Source organism: Salmo salar, chromosome 12 (assembly GCF_965601325.2).
Source record: "Salmo salar chromosome 12, fSalSal1, whole genome shotgun sequence".
Taxonomy (NCBI): Eukaryota; Metazoa; Chordata; class Actinopteri; order Salmoniformes; family Salmonidae; genus Salmo; species Salmo salar.
In genome coordinates, this window is record NC_138302.1 from 11,281,928 (window position 1) to 11,296,288 (window position 14,361).

Consider the following 14,361-nt stretch of genomic DNA (forward strand, 5'->3'; position numbering starts at 1 on the left):
GAAAAGGCACAGAGAGAGGGAGAGCAGAGAGAGAGAGGGAGGGTGAGCAGAGAGAGAGAGAGAGAGAGAGCAGAGAGAGAGAGAGGGAGAGCAGAGACAGAGAGGTATAGCAGAGAGAGAGAGAGAGAGAGAGAGAGAGAGAGAGAGAGAGAGAGAGAGAGAGAGAGAGAGAGAGAGAGAGAGAGAGAGAGGGAGAGCAGAGAGAGATGACTCAAGTAGCAGAGTAAATGATCAAAATGGATGTTACACACGGCATATCACATTTAACAAACCAAACGTTCAAATACCGTTATATTTTTACATTTTTTTATTTTTATTTAATTTTTTAACTAGGCAAGTCCATTAAAAACAAATTCTTATTTACAATGACGGCCAACAAGTCCTTGAAGAGCATGAGATGTGGGTAACATTAGCCAGCATGAGCTAGCTACCGAGTTACCATAGGAACAGAGGACATCCTGCCTTGTTTCCTTTTTTTGGTGCCATTGTTATGATGACGGCTGACTTGAGGCCCAATACATTCAACATGTTAAATTATTGTGATGTCGTAAGAGCCTGTAGAGTGGAGAAAGCTACCGCGGCAGCCCCCACAGCCTGTAGAGTGGAGAAACCTACCGTGGCAGCCCCCACAGAATGTAGAGTGGAGAAAACTACCGCGGCAGCCCCCACAGCCGGTAGAGTGGAGAAACCTACCGCGGCAGCCCCCACAGCCGGTAGAGTGGAGAAACCTACCGCGGCAGCGCCCACAGCCGGTAGAGTGGAGAAAGCTACCGCGGCAGCCCCCACAGCCGGTAGAGTGGAGAAAGCTACCGCGGCAGCCCCCACAGCCGGTAGAGTGGAGAAAGCTACCGCGGCAGCCCCCACAGCCTGTAGAGTGGAGAAACCTACCGTGGCAGCCCCCACAGCCGGTAGAGTGGAGAAACCTACCGTGGCAGGCCCCACAGCCTGTAGAGTGGAGAAACCTACCGCGGCAGCCCCCACAGTCTGTAGAGTGGAGAAACCTACCGTGGCAGCCCCCACAGCCGGTAGAGTGGAGAAACCTACCGCGGCAGCCCCCACAGCCGGTAGAGTGGAGAAAGCTACCGCGGCAGCCCCCACAGCCGGTAGAGTGGAGAAAGCTACCGCGGCAGCCCCCACAGCCGGTAGAGTGGAGAAAGCTACCGCGGCAGCCCCCACAGCCTGTAGAGTGGAGAAACCTACCGCGGCAGCCCCCACAGCCGGTAGAGTGGAGAAACCTACCGCGGCAGGCCCCACAGCCGGTAGAGTGGAGAAACCTACCGCGGCAGCCCCCACAGCCTGTAGAGTGGAGAAACCTACCGTGGCAGCCCCCACAGCCGGTAGAGTGGAGAAACCTACCGCGGCAGCCCCCACAGCCGGTAGAGAGGAGAAACCTACCGCGGCAGCCCCTACAGAATGTAGAGTGGAGAAAGCGAGAGTTGAATCAGGTAGGTATTAACATTACGGGGCTGCTGCGCTAGGTTTTACTTCGGATTTACTCCGATTTGGAAAAAATGGGCCGGGATCTGATCGGGAGCCTGTAGATCGAGCTAAAAACTTGTCCACGTTTAGCTGGTGTCTCTTTAAGTCTGCTGTCTGCCTGAAGATCTTCCCACACTGACAGAAGTGGTACAGGGCTTCTCTCCTGTGTGAGTTAACTTGTGTGCCCTCAGATGTGATGACTGACGGAAACTCTTCCCACATTGAGGGCAGTGGTAAGGCTTCTCTCCTGTGTGAGTTTGACAATGTTTCTTCAGGTATCTTGCCAGACTGAAGCTCTTGCCACACTGAGTGCAGTGGTAATTCTTCTCTCCTGTGTGAGTTAACTGGTGGGCTGTCACATTTGATGAATGACTGAAACTCTTTCCACATTGAAGGCAGTGGTAAGGCTTTTCTACTGTGTGAGTTAACTGGTGTGCCCTCAGGCTTCCTGTTTGACTGAAGCTCTTCTCACACTGGGAGCAGTGATAAGGCATCTTTCTTGTGTGAGTAAGCTGGTGTCTATTTAAGGTCTGTAAAAGAGGAAAACTCATCCCACAAACAGAGCAGTGGTACGGCTTCTCTCCCGAGTGAGTTCGATGGTGTGTCTTCAGGTGTCCTGCCTGACTGAAGCTCTTCCCACACTGAGAGCAGTGGTATGGCTTCTCTCCTGTGTGAATTAGCTGGTGTGCCTTTAGAGCTCCTGCCCGTCCAAAGCTCTTCCCACACTGAAAGCAGTGGTACGGCTTCTCTCCTGTGTGTATTCTCTTGTGTTCGTTTAGCTGTCCTTCCATACGGAAGCTCTTCCCACATTGGAAGCAGTGGAAAGGCTTCTCTCCTGTATGTATTCTCTGATGCCTCTTCAAATTGAACGAACAGCTAAAAGTCTTCCTACATTGGGAGCAGTGGTACAACTTCTTTCCTGTGTGAGTAAGCTGGTGCGTCTTCAAGCTGCTTGGTGTCTGAAATCTCTTCCCACATTGACCACACGGGTATGTTTTCTTCCTTTTGAGGGTCTTTTTGTGTGGTATGAGGTGAGTTGGACAAATAAAACTGCCTCTGCAATTTGAACAGGGTCGGGGCCTACAAGTGTGTCTTCTTAACTCCTCTGGCTCATAGAAACTAGTGAAGCAGTCCATGCAGTGGTGATGTTTCTGTCTTGAGTTCCTCTGTCTGTGTTGATTATGGTTTCCTGATGCTGTGGAACTGGGCTCACTGTCTGAACCCTCTCCTGTGGGAATATGGACAGATATGGGGTTAGAATCAGGAACAGAAGCATTGGCTTTAGACTTGTTTCAAAACTATTACGATCACTTTATTTGTCCAATTAGAACACAAGGTCCAACGGAATTGTGACTTCCTGTTTAAAACCAACATAAACATACAGGTTGGAGCAGAGGGCTGCCGTACTATGGGGGAACGTGGACCAGTTGTTGTGGGGGTTAAGAGTCTTAGTCAAGGGCACAACAGCAGGTGATGGCACTAGCCCAAGCTTACAGCTTTTTATTCATTGTTTCATTAATTAACAGTTGATTAACAGCAGATTTCATAATTTACTGGGCACCACACGGGCAATGAAAACAACGACTTTATAATTAGAAACATCTACCATCCACAGATATACACTCCGACTTGGGGAAAGAGTTGCCAAGCAGTCAGAGACACAGGTTGGTGAACTGTGGGTTAGTGGTATACTGCTACACGGAGTATATCATCTCTGTCTAAAAGCTGGGCTAACTTTAACAATAGTATATCATCTCTGTCTAAAAGCTGGGCTAACTTTAACAATAGCATATAATCTCTGTCTAAAAGCTGGGCTAACTTTAACAATAGTATATCATCTCTGTCTAAAAGCTGGGCTAACTTTAACAATAGTATATCATCTCTGTCTAAAAGCTGGGCTAACTTTAACAATAGTATATCATCTCTGTCTAAAAGCTGGGCTAACTTTAACAATAGTATATCATCTCTGTCTAAAAGCTGGGCTAACTTTAACAATAGTATATCATCTCTGTCTAAAAGCTGGGCTAACTTCAACAATAGTTGTGGGAAGTGAGCTGTCAATAATAGCAATAATAATTTTAGAATCCCCTGAGGCCACCAACTTCTCTCCGTACTCCACACCTGAACTTACCTGGGTCAGTGATACTATCTACTTCCTCCTCTTCCTCTAGATCTGGAGCAGACACATCCCTGTTCTCCTCCTCTTTGACAGGTCTCTCCTCCTCCTCCTCTTTGACTGCTCTCTCCTCCTCCGCCGCCTCCTCCTCTTTGACTGCTCTCTCCTCCTCCGCCTCCTCCTCTTTGACAGCTCTCTCCTGCACTTCCTCAATGACAGCTCTCTCCTCCACCTCCTCTTTGACTGCTCTCTCCTCCTCCGCCTCCTCCTCTTTGACAGCTCTCTCCTGCACTTCCTCAATGACAGCTCTCTCCTCCACCTCCTCTTTGACTGCCCTCTCTTCCTCTAGGACTTCTGGCTCCTCTTTAACAATCACATTGAGTTCCAGTGGTTGACTGCAGTCCTCCAGCTTCACTGAGACCATCTCTGGACCCTGCTTTAAGGTTCTCTGGGCTGGAAAACCACAGCCAGAACCTGGGGACTTGGGTTCAGACATGGAAGGCTACAGATGGATTCAAAAGAGGCACAAAAAAATGAAAGGTGAGTTTCACAAACAGGATGAGTTTCACTAGAACAGCTTTGCTAATAAAGTGATAGATACACCACGTATAAAACATATTCCATCTGCTAGGATTCTGCTAAGAAAACGTAGCTAGCTAGCCAACATTGCTGTGGCAACGATCGCTAACGTTAGCCATTTGAGCTAATTGGGTTAACTTTAGCTTACTGATACATTTTACCGTCACCTTTCTCAATAGGGTGGGATGATATCTAGCTAGATACAATTACAAGCAAGAAGTTTGCTATTTAAAGCAAAGGCGAACCAAAATGACATTTGATATCACGCTGGCTGAATGATTATGTAAGTTAGGCAGCTAAGGTAAACTAGCTAGCTAACAAACACTGCGGTCAAGTGATCCAACACTCGCAAAACTCGGTAAAGCCATCCTCTTCAGTTTCCTCATGAATTTGCGAATACACAACACTATACGGTATCGTGTGTTTTCTGGGAGGGAAACTGAGTTGGATGCTGTCATGCTCAGATAGAGACGACGGCTTCAAATCGTTACCAAGAAAACAACTTGAACCACACTTATTCAATTTTCCAGAATCAACATCATACCAAATGGTTGATTTCATTTTGGAGCCTTATCAAGGTTGCAGTAGGTGGTGCGGTTTATCAAGACTGCAGTGAGGTGGTGCGGTTTATCAAGGCTGCAGTGGCTGGTGCGGTTTATCAAGGCTGCAGTAGGCTGGTGCGGTTTATCAAGGCTGCAGTAGGTGGTGCGGTTTATCAAGGCTGCAGTAGGTGATGCGGTTTATCAAGGCTGCAGTAGGTGGTGCGGTTTATCAAGGCTGCAGTGGCTGGTGCGGTTTATCAAGGCTGCAGTAGGTGGTGCGGTTTATCAAGGCTGCAGTGGCTGGTGCGGTTTATCAAGGCTGCAGTGGCTAGTGCGGTTTATCAAGGCTGCAGTAGGTGGTGCGGTTTATCAAGGCTGCAGTGGCTGGTGCGGTTTATCAAGGCTGCAGTAGGTGGTGCGGTTTATCAAGGCTGCAGTAGGTGGTGCGGTTTATCAAGGCTGCAGTAGGTGGTGCGGTTTATCAAGGCTGCAGTAGGTGGTGCGGTTTATCAAGGCTGCAGTAGGTGGTGCGGTTTATCAAGGCTGCAGTAGGTGGTGCGGTTTATCAAGGCTGCAGTAGGTGGTGCGGTTTATCAAGGCTGCAGTGGCTGGTGCGGTTTATCAAGGCTGCAGTAGGTGGTGCGGTTTATCAAGGCTGCAGTAGATGGTGCGGTTTATCAAGGCTGCAGTAGGTGGTGCGGTTTATCAAGGCTGCAGTAGGTGGTGCGGTTTATCAAGGCTGCAGTAGGTTGTGCGGTTTATCAAGGCCGCAGTAGGTGGTGCGGTTTATCAAGGCCGCAGTAGGTGGTGCGGTTTATCAAGGCCGCAGTAGGTGGTGCGGTTTATCAAGGCTGCAGTAGGTGGTGCGGTTTATCAAGGCTGCAGTAGGTGGTGCGGTTTATCAAGACTGCAGTAGGTGGTGCGGTTTATCAAGGCTGCAGTGGCTGGTGCGGTTTATCAAGGCTGCAGTAGGTGGTGCGGTTTATCAAGGCTGCAGTAGGTGGTGCGGTATATCAAGACTGCAGTAGGTGGTGCGGTTTATCAAGGCTGCAGTGGCTGGTGCGGTTTATCAAGGCTGCAGTGGCTGGTGCGGTTTATCAAGGCTGCAGTGGCTGGTGCGGTTTATCAAGGCTGCAGTGGCTGGTGCGGTTTATCAAGGCTGCAGTGGCTGGTGCGGTTTATCAAGGCTGCAGTGGCTGGTGCGGTTTATCAAGGCTGCAGTAGGTGGTGCGGTTTATCAAATGTTACATTGTTAAATATGTGTTTACAGTCATGACATTACCAACACACACACAGCAAGATGTAAGCTTGATATATTTTTTAGTAGATCAATAATCCAGTGTGATGACCATGACATACCATACGATGCCCATCATGACATCTTAAAGATGTGTTGTGACACGTGTACCACTTGTAGATGGGTAATCCACTGTCATTAACATTGTAAAGTATAACATGCCCATATTACGCCAGCTACAACATTGGAAAAACACTGGTTTACAGTATATTACAGTGAACTTTGAGTGATTTCAATTCAAATTGAACAGAGTAAAAATGGATGGTAAACATGTCTGCCACTAGTAGGTTAAGTGTACCCATTATGGCCAACAAAATATCAGTTTAAACATCTCTAACATATAGTGCCCTAACTTTTGTAAGAAAAGTGGATATAAAACTAAAGAATAATCTCTAATATGAAGATCTATGACTTTACTTACAGATATTTGATCAAATGTGAAAAATCCAGACTGGGCTTAATTAATGGGTACCGAGTGTTCCAAATAAGCCCACCTCTTAAATAAGACATTTTTATTAATTTTCAAATCTTCAAAATTGACAAACTAACATTTCTTAGGTAAAATTATTATATTAATCTCCTGTAAAATTAAAAATAAACGGATCATTGCCATCAGGGCCTTAAATTAAACACCAGCCTACTTCACTGCCAAGTGTTAGAGCAGACCTTAAATTCTAGCCCTTTGGCTGCTGCCATAGAAGTGCCCATCCAAGAAGGATCAACGTCATTGGCCACAGATAAAATGATGTCAAATCACATATCTACAGTAGCTTTGATTGGACATCATACTTTCACAATCTTAGCTAGCAGTAATCATCATGAATCAAGTCGACAATCTACTGGCAAATCCTTTTTAATCCTTGTCATATGAAGAGAAATAATGAAGAGAAATTATAGATAAAACGTAGCGGTGCTCATCGGACATAAACATTACACAAGTTTGAAATCGCAAATTCAACAAGTGGTTTGGGAGGAATCAGTGACAGTGGCTGTGTGGTCTCAAATCTGGGATTAAGGGGCTCTTTTCCAAGTTTAAATGGATAAACATTCAACATTGGCCATGCTGTCAATGAAGCACTCAAAACAACTGTTAACTCTGAGGACCGCCTCGCCATCTTCCTGTTCAGCTGAGCAGCGCACAACAATGTGAGTCCAGAATGTCTTGTATGCTGCTGCATAAATGATGTAATATGCCAGGGAGATATGTATACTGTAGCTAAGAAAGTAATACTAAGTGTATGTTGTGTAGTGAAATGTTAGTAGCACATGTGCCTTACTTTAGAGAAATGTAATAATCGAATATTGTTAGAGCTTTCATTGTCTGCTTATTAGCCCCCTTTATTTATCCTACGGTTCTGACTTGGTGTACAGGGAGAGCACTGTAAGAACAGCCCATGTTCTGAATTCTGTCGCTGTACATTTCAATAGTGCTAAACAAATAGTTATTGACTAATGTTGCTTCCGTCCTAGCTCAGTCATTGTCTTAATTTAAACTACGGATTGCCTCTTATCTGCTTGTCGTCCCCTTATGCCATAGTTTGTACATCTCAATAGTCAGTAGAAACCACATTTGTTTAAGCAAGTCAGCCATATCAGCTATGTTTTTTTTAAAGGTAGTAAATGAGGCTGAATGAACTGTTTCACTGCCAGACAAGGCTCTGCTGATAGCCAGGTGTAGCAGTGGTAAGATGTTGGGACTCTGCTGTTGGGACAGCTTTATGTAGACCCTAACAGATTGTGGGCACCGTTTGTCACCGTTACAATGCAATGAATGTATTGTTTAGTGTTGTGTAGAGTAGTGGCTTTGCTCGCATGCCACATTTGTTGTTGTTTTTTTTCACCAAGATGTACATGCTAAAATCGCCAATGGTCCTCCCTCATCTTAAACGGCACCGACAGCCACAATAGTTAATCAAATGACTGTCCAACTGATCCGTTCTGGCGCCGGCCCTGGCCCTGCCCACTTACTATCTAGTGATCAGGCTGCCTGGTTGAAATGAACGATTCACAAATCACATATTTGACATTGTCTTGATGACGAATAATGTGATCAGTCACAACACAGCGTCTTGAAGATAGCTAGCTAAACAAATGTGCATGCTAACAATGATTGCTAGCTACCCTAGGTTGAAGATGAAAACCTAGGCAACGTCAACCTACTATAGCTAACGTTAGCTAGATAACATGACTAGACCGTCTCTAATGTCCTGAAGACTAGCTGTTATATACATAGAATCGTTATAGAATGTTTTAAAGTTTGATCTTACTTTGGAACGGGACTTTGAAATGTTGACTACCGACGATACTAACAACAACAACAAGCTAGCGTAACTCCGAACTACCTCCTTTCCCAGAACGACGTCACAGACAGAACAATGAGCCAGATATTTCCCCGGATATATAAGTGTGAAGCATCCGGTTAGCGTTTCTTCTCACTACCAAATATGGTGATGAGAGGATGCCCAGTGGCCGGCAGTGGGAGAAGGTCGATTTTGTACTACATCATGCAAACTTTCACATCGATTAAACATTTGATCTCAATACAGTTTTTTGTTCCAAAAACTATCATCTGTTAAGACACATTTTTGTAGATTTTACCCTTTGCCAAAGTAACAAAAAGCACGAATTTGTTCCCACTTTAAAGGACAGGCTGTGGTCCATCTTAAGTTAGTTATAACAAAATCTTTGACAAAATCTTCTTCTATGGTATTACGGAGGTCCGCAAACATACGTTATAGGTGCATCATACGTCACCCCGCTCCTCCGCTCTCTCCACTGGCTTCCAGTTGAAGCTCGCATCCGCTACAAGACCATGGTGATTGCCTACAGAGCTGTGAAGGGAACGGCACCTCCATACCTTCAGGCTCTGATCAGGCCCTACACCCAAACAAGGGCACTGCGTTCATCCACCTCTGGCCTGCTGGCCCCCCTACCTCTGAGGAAGCACAGTTCCCGCTCAGCCCAGTCAAAACTGTTCGCTGCTCTGGCACCCCAATGGTGGAACAAGCTCCCTCACGACGCCAGGACAGCGGAGTCAATCACCACCTTCCGGAGACACCTGAAACCCCACCTCTTTAAGGAATACCTAGGATAGGATAAAGTAATCCTTCTAACCCCCCCCCCCCCCTTAAAAGATTTAGATGCACTATTGTAAAGTGGTTGTTCCACTGGATATCATAAGGTGAATGCACCAATTTGTAAGTCGCTCTGGATAAGAGCGTCTGCTAAATGACTTAAATGTCATGTAAATGTAATGTAAATGTGCATGCCGCCACCTACTGTGTTGGCTGTGTATCAACCTACTGTTCTCTATTATGAATTAATAACACATTTTATAAATAATTTGCCATACCAACTAACTCTACACCCATTAAAACCTCACCACTATCCCACTACTTTGACCATATCTGATCCTACACCAGGGCAGCAGCCTGGGAGGACGGGACACTATCATTCAAAACACCTTGTAACTCTTCTGCATTAAATCTCATACACCCAAGTACTTGTCTGCAGCTGGCACCACAACATCTATTTTCCTGGTAACCTCAAACTGTCTTTTTCTCACCGTACACCTCTGAACTCCACCACCATGGGTACCCCTTGCAGTTAACGCGCATACAACTTTTTCCCACGGATACTACACGCTCCTTTGTCTCATGCCCTCCGGCACACTTCTCACATCTAGGAATCTCCCTCCTACACACTTCAGCTACATGACCAGGGGCGGAAATCCCGGGGGGGACGGGGGGACACGACCCCCCCATCCTGGGAAAAATATTTGTCCCCCCCAATATATCACTGAAACATAACTATGTAATTTAAATAATATTAATAATACGCAATGAAAGCAATTGTGCTGATTATAGACACTTAATAGCGCGTTTTTAAGTTTCAAAAGATTGCGACCCACCCGCCCTTTGCCTCACAATGGTTTGATCCACTGCCAGTTCCTTAGCTTGCTACGTAACTGCTGTGAGGTTCATCCAGTCAATCGCGCACACACACACTAGCTGAATATGCAGAGCTAGCGCGCAAATATTAACTATTAAGCTAGCTAGTACCTATTACATTTATGTGGCGTCGTCAAAGATGGAATCAGCATACAGATGATGTAAATTAGTGCTTCAAAGTCCCCGTGATAAGGTTAGCGATAAACTGAAGTCCAAACTGAACAGAACTACACTCTCTTCTACCATTGTCTTAAATATATTTAATGGTCTCGTTGCAAAAGCTAAATTGTTGCAAGGGAACTTTTATTTATTTATTTTATTTCACCTTTATTTAACCCGGGTAGCAAAGATTATAGCAAACACCACTGAAACTGAATTGGTGCTCGCTAGCTTTGCAAATTCAGCTATTGTTGGAAGCCAGCCAATATGAAACAAACTATTAAAATTACAAAAGGTTGCAGCATATGTTGTGTAAATGGTGAACTCATACAGCTGTCAACTCTTGTCATTTTAATCCGTTTCACATTTGCTAGCTACCTTTTAGATCGAAGCCCATATAGAATGATTGAAGATGATAGAAGCCCATCTCCTACTGTAAATAACCTACACACTGTGTGTGTAGCCAGCCAGCCAGCCAGGTAGAAAAATGGCAGAAAAATAAAAGACGGACATCAGAGTATTTTTCAATACACCAAAAGGTATAGTAAGAACCCTAGTAGCCTAATATCTCAAAGACTAGTTGATAAAATGTTCATAAGAAAGAAACGAAATTCTAATGGAAATGTTTCACAATGATGTCATTAGGCAGAGCAGGCAACAGATGGCACACAGACAGCAGAGTTGGGGACAGATATGCAGGGACAGACTGGCAGAGACAGGGAGTCTCAGGTAAGTTTGTTGAGTCTTTGTTTGGCAACATTATGAAAGGTTCTCAATTTTTTTGACTTGTAAAATAGGAACATAATTGGAAAATGCCATGGATACCCCCACTCTCAACTTAAACTGGTGACTGAACTAAGATTTGTTAAAGGCAATGGTATGGCTGTTGTGATTAGTTGTGTAGTTTTGGGTACCGGTAGTTAGGAGTACGGCAAACACCTTATTTCTTTGGTTCCTCAATATACATTTACCATATTACAATGTAGGCTATGTGTTACAGCACTACTTTTGGTGTCCCCCTCAGGAATTGCTCTTGAGAAAATTTCATGTAATTGTCCCCTCCAAAGTGGATATCAGATTTTCGCCCCTGTACATGACCATAAGCTTGACACCTAAAACACCGTAATGGATTCAGGACAAAAGCTCTCACGGGATAACTGACACATCCTAACTTGACTTTGTCGGGTAAAAACTGCATCAAAACTCAACAGGACAGACAGTATCTTCTGTTTCACCATTCTGTCCACCGGGTGTGCGTTGCACCAAACGGCAGGCATGGCATATACTGGGAATCTTCTATTTCAATTGCTCCTCCTCAACACTTAATGCCACCCCAGTTTTCACTCTTTTCAATGGCACCCTGCTCCGGAGAGCAAAGATATTTACAGCTCTTGTCCCTAGAAACGTGGTTTGGAGCGCCTGATCCCTCTGGATGGAAGAAACGCAAGAAATCACCAACAGTCCACTTCGAGTTACTTTCAATGACTCAACAGTCCCCAACCTCTTCTCCACTCAACCAGAACAAGGTCTGTGATGTTTTTCCGGCAGACTAGAATTTCCGGCAGACTAGTCGCAATGTTCATACGCTTTTTTGTACTCTTTCTTTCAACACCTGCTGCAACGTGTCGGGTAAAACTCTTTGGCCGAAAAAATCTTTCACTCCAAATAACTTTTCTGCTGCTACTACTTTTATCTTCTGTGACTTCCTTTCCATCTGTGCAGTACAGTTAATTACCATAGCAACGAACATCAACAAACCAACCGTACTAAACACAAACTGTTTGGGTCACTCAGTAGTGGCCTACTACTAGTATTTTGTCATGATCCTTCACTCTTTGCCCGTCATCCTCTACTTTCCTCACTGCCTCAGCATACAAAACTTTTTTTGCCCGATTCGAACTCTGTCAGTCTCAACCGGTATCTCTCTCACACGGCACTTCGTATCCCCAGCTGCATGGCCGCCCCCACAGTTGACACAGTGCTTTCTCTATCCCAACTATACACTCCCTCTGCCTATGCCCCCCTGCACATTTCTCACAGCGTGGGATCTCCCTTCTACACACTGGTTGCAACACGTCCGAATCCTTGACACCTCAAACACCGTAGCGGGTTCGGAACAAAGGCCCTCACAGAATAGCAAATATAACCTAATCTGACCTTATCAGGTAGAAACTCTGTGTCAAAGCTCAACAAGACATACAGGGTATTCTCAGTCTCGCCATTGCCACCGGGTCTGTGTCTTACCAAACGGCGGGTTTAACAAACACCAGGAATATGTTTAATTTGATCCACCTCTACACTACCCCACTGATCACCTCTGAGTGGCGCCCTACTCCGTAGAGCAAATCACAACACGTGAAACGAAGCATCCGCTTCCTCTGAGCGGAGGATGCACGCAAAAAAATCTCAACAATTCTCAAAACGTTCACAGATGTAACCATTCCCAGTTTGTCCTTTACCCAGCCCGACACATTATGGGGGTCGGCCAAAAAGCAGAAATCCACTCTTTCCAAAAATCTCCCCTACTCCTGTCGCTGCTGGTCGGCACACTTCATCCTGGTCTGGCTCAACATCAGAGCGCTCAGCATAGCCAACTGACTCAATTTCAAGATCTTCAAATTTCTCAAGAGAGCATGAAGAGCTACACGTAAGTTTACTTGGTTTGTATTCAGGAGATGTAGGTATGTACTCGAGACAAAGGTGGTAAACAGGAGACAAATCAAATCAAATCAAAATCAAATCAAATGTATTTATATAGCCCTTCGTACATCAGCTGATATCTCAAAGTGCTGTACAGAAACCCAGCCTAAAACCCCAAACAGCAAGCAATGCATGTGAAAGAAGCACGGTGGCTAGGAAAAACTCCCTAGGAAAAACTCCCTAGAAAGGCCAAAAACCTAGGAAGAAACCTAGAGAGGAACCAGGCTATGAGGGGTGGCCAGTCCTCTTCTGGCTGTGCAGGGTGGATATTATAACAGAACATGGTCAAGATGTTAAAATGTTCATAAATGACCAGCATGGTCAAATAATAATAATCATAGTAGTTGTCGTGGGTGCAACAAGCACGTCCGGTGAACAGGTCAGGGTTCCCTAGCCGCAGGCAGAACAGTTGAAACTGGAGCAGCAGCACGGCCAGGTGGACTGGGGACAGCAAGGAGTCATCATGCCAGGTAGTCCTGAGGCATGGTCCTAGGGCTCAGGTCCTCCAAGAGAAAGACAGAAAGAGAGAAAGAGAGAATTAGAGAGAGCATATTTAAATTCACACAGGACACCGGATAAGACAAGATAAATACTCCAGATGTAACAGACTGACCCTAGCCCCCCGACACATAAACTACTGCAGCATAAATACTGGAGGCTGAGACAGGAGGGATCAGAAGACACTGTGGCCCCATCCGATGATACCCCCGGACAGGGCCAAACAGGCAGGATATAACCCCACCCACTTTGCCAAAGCACAGCCCCCACACCACTAGAGGGATGTCTCCAACCACCAACTTACCGTCCTAAGACAAGGCCGAGTATAGCCCACAACGATCTCCGCCATGGCACAACCCAAGGGGGGGCGCCAACCCAGACAGGATGACCACGTCAGTGACTCAACCCACTCAAGTGACGCACCCCTCCCATGGACGGCATGGAAGAACACCAGTAAGCCAGTGACTCAGCCCCTGTAATAGGGTTAGAGGCAGAGAATCCCAGTGGAAAGAGGGGAACTGGCAAGGCAGAGACAGCAAGGGCGGTTCGTTGCTCCAACCTTTCCGTTCACCTTCACACTCCTGGGCCAGACTATACTTAATCATAGGACCTACTGAAGAGATAAGTCTTCAGTAAAGACTTAAAGGTTGAGACTGAGTCTGCGTCTCTCACATTGGTAGGCAGACCATTCCATAAAAATGGAGCTCTATAGGAGAAAGCCCTACCTCCAGCCGTTTGCTTAGAAATTCTAGGGACAATTAGGAGGCCTGCGTCTTGTGACCGTAGCGTACGTGTAGGTATGTACGGCAGGACCAAATCGGAAAGATAGGTAGGAGCAAGCCCATGTAATGCTTTGTAGGTTAGCAGTAAAACCTTGAAATCAGCCCTTGCCTTAACAGGAAGCCAGTGTAGGGTGGCTAGCACTGGAGTAATATGATCACATTTTTTGGTTCTAGTCAGGATTCTAGCAGCCGTATTTAGCACTAACTGAAGTTTGTTTAGTGCTTTATCCGGGTAGCCGGAAAGTAGAGCATTGCAGTA

At 45.7% G+C, this 14,361-nt stretch overlaps 1 protein-coding gene across 1 annotated transcript; it reads right to left on the minus strand.

Annotated features, from left to right (window-relative positions):
* Positions 1-1,322: 1,322 nt before the first annotated feature.
* On the minus strand, positions 1,323-8,398 carry LOC106564126 (uncharacterized). The gene is made up of 3 exons (XM_082958566.1): positions 8,281-8,398; positions 3,611-4,097; positions 1,323-2,707 (listed from the first exon to the last, which is right to left on the minus strand). Exons 2-3 carry the CDS (start codon positions 4,089-4,091, stop codon positions 1,581-1,583), a joined length of 1,608 nt encoding a protein of 535 aa, XP_082814692.1. The 5' UTR covers positions 4,092-4,097; positions 8,281-8,398; the 3' UTR covers positions 1,323-1,580.
* Between the last annotated feature and the right edge of the window lie 5,963 nt (positions 8,399-14,361).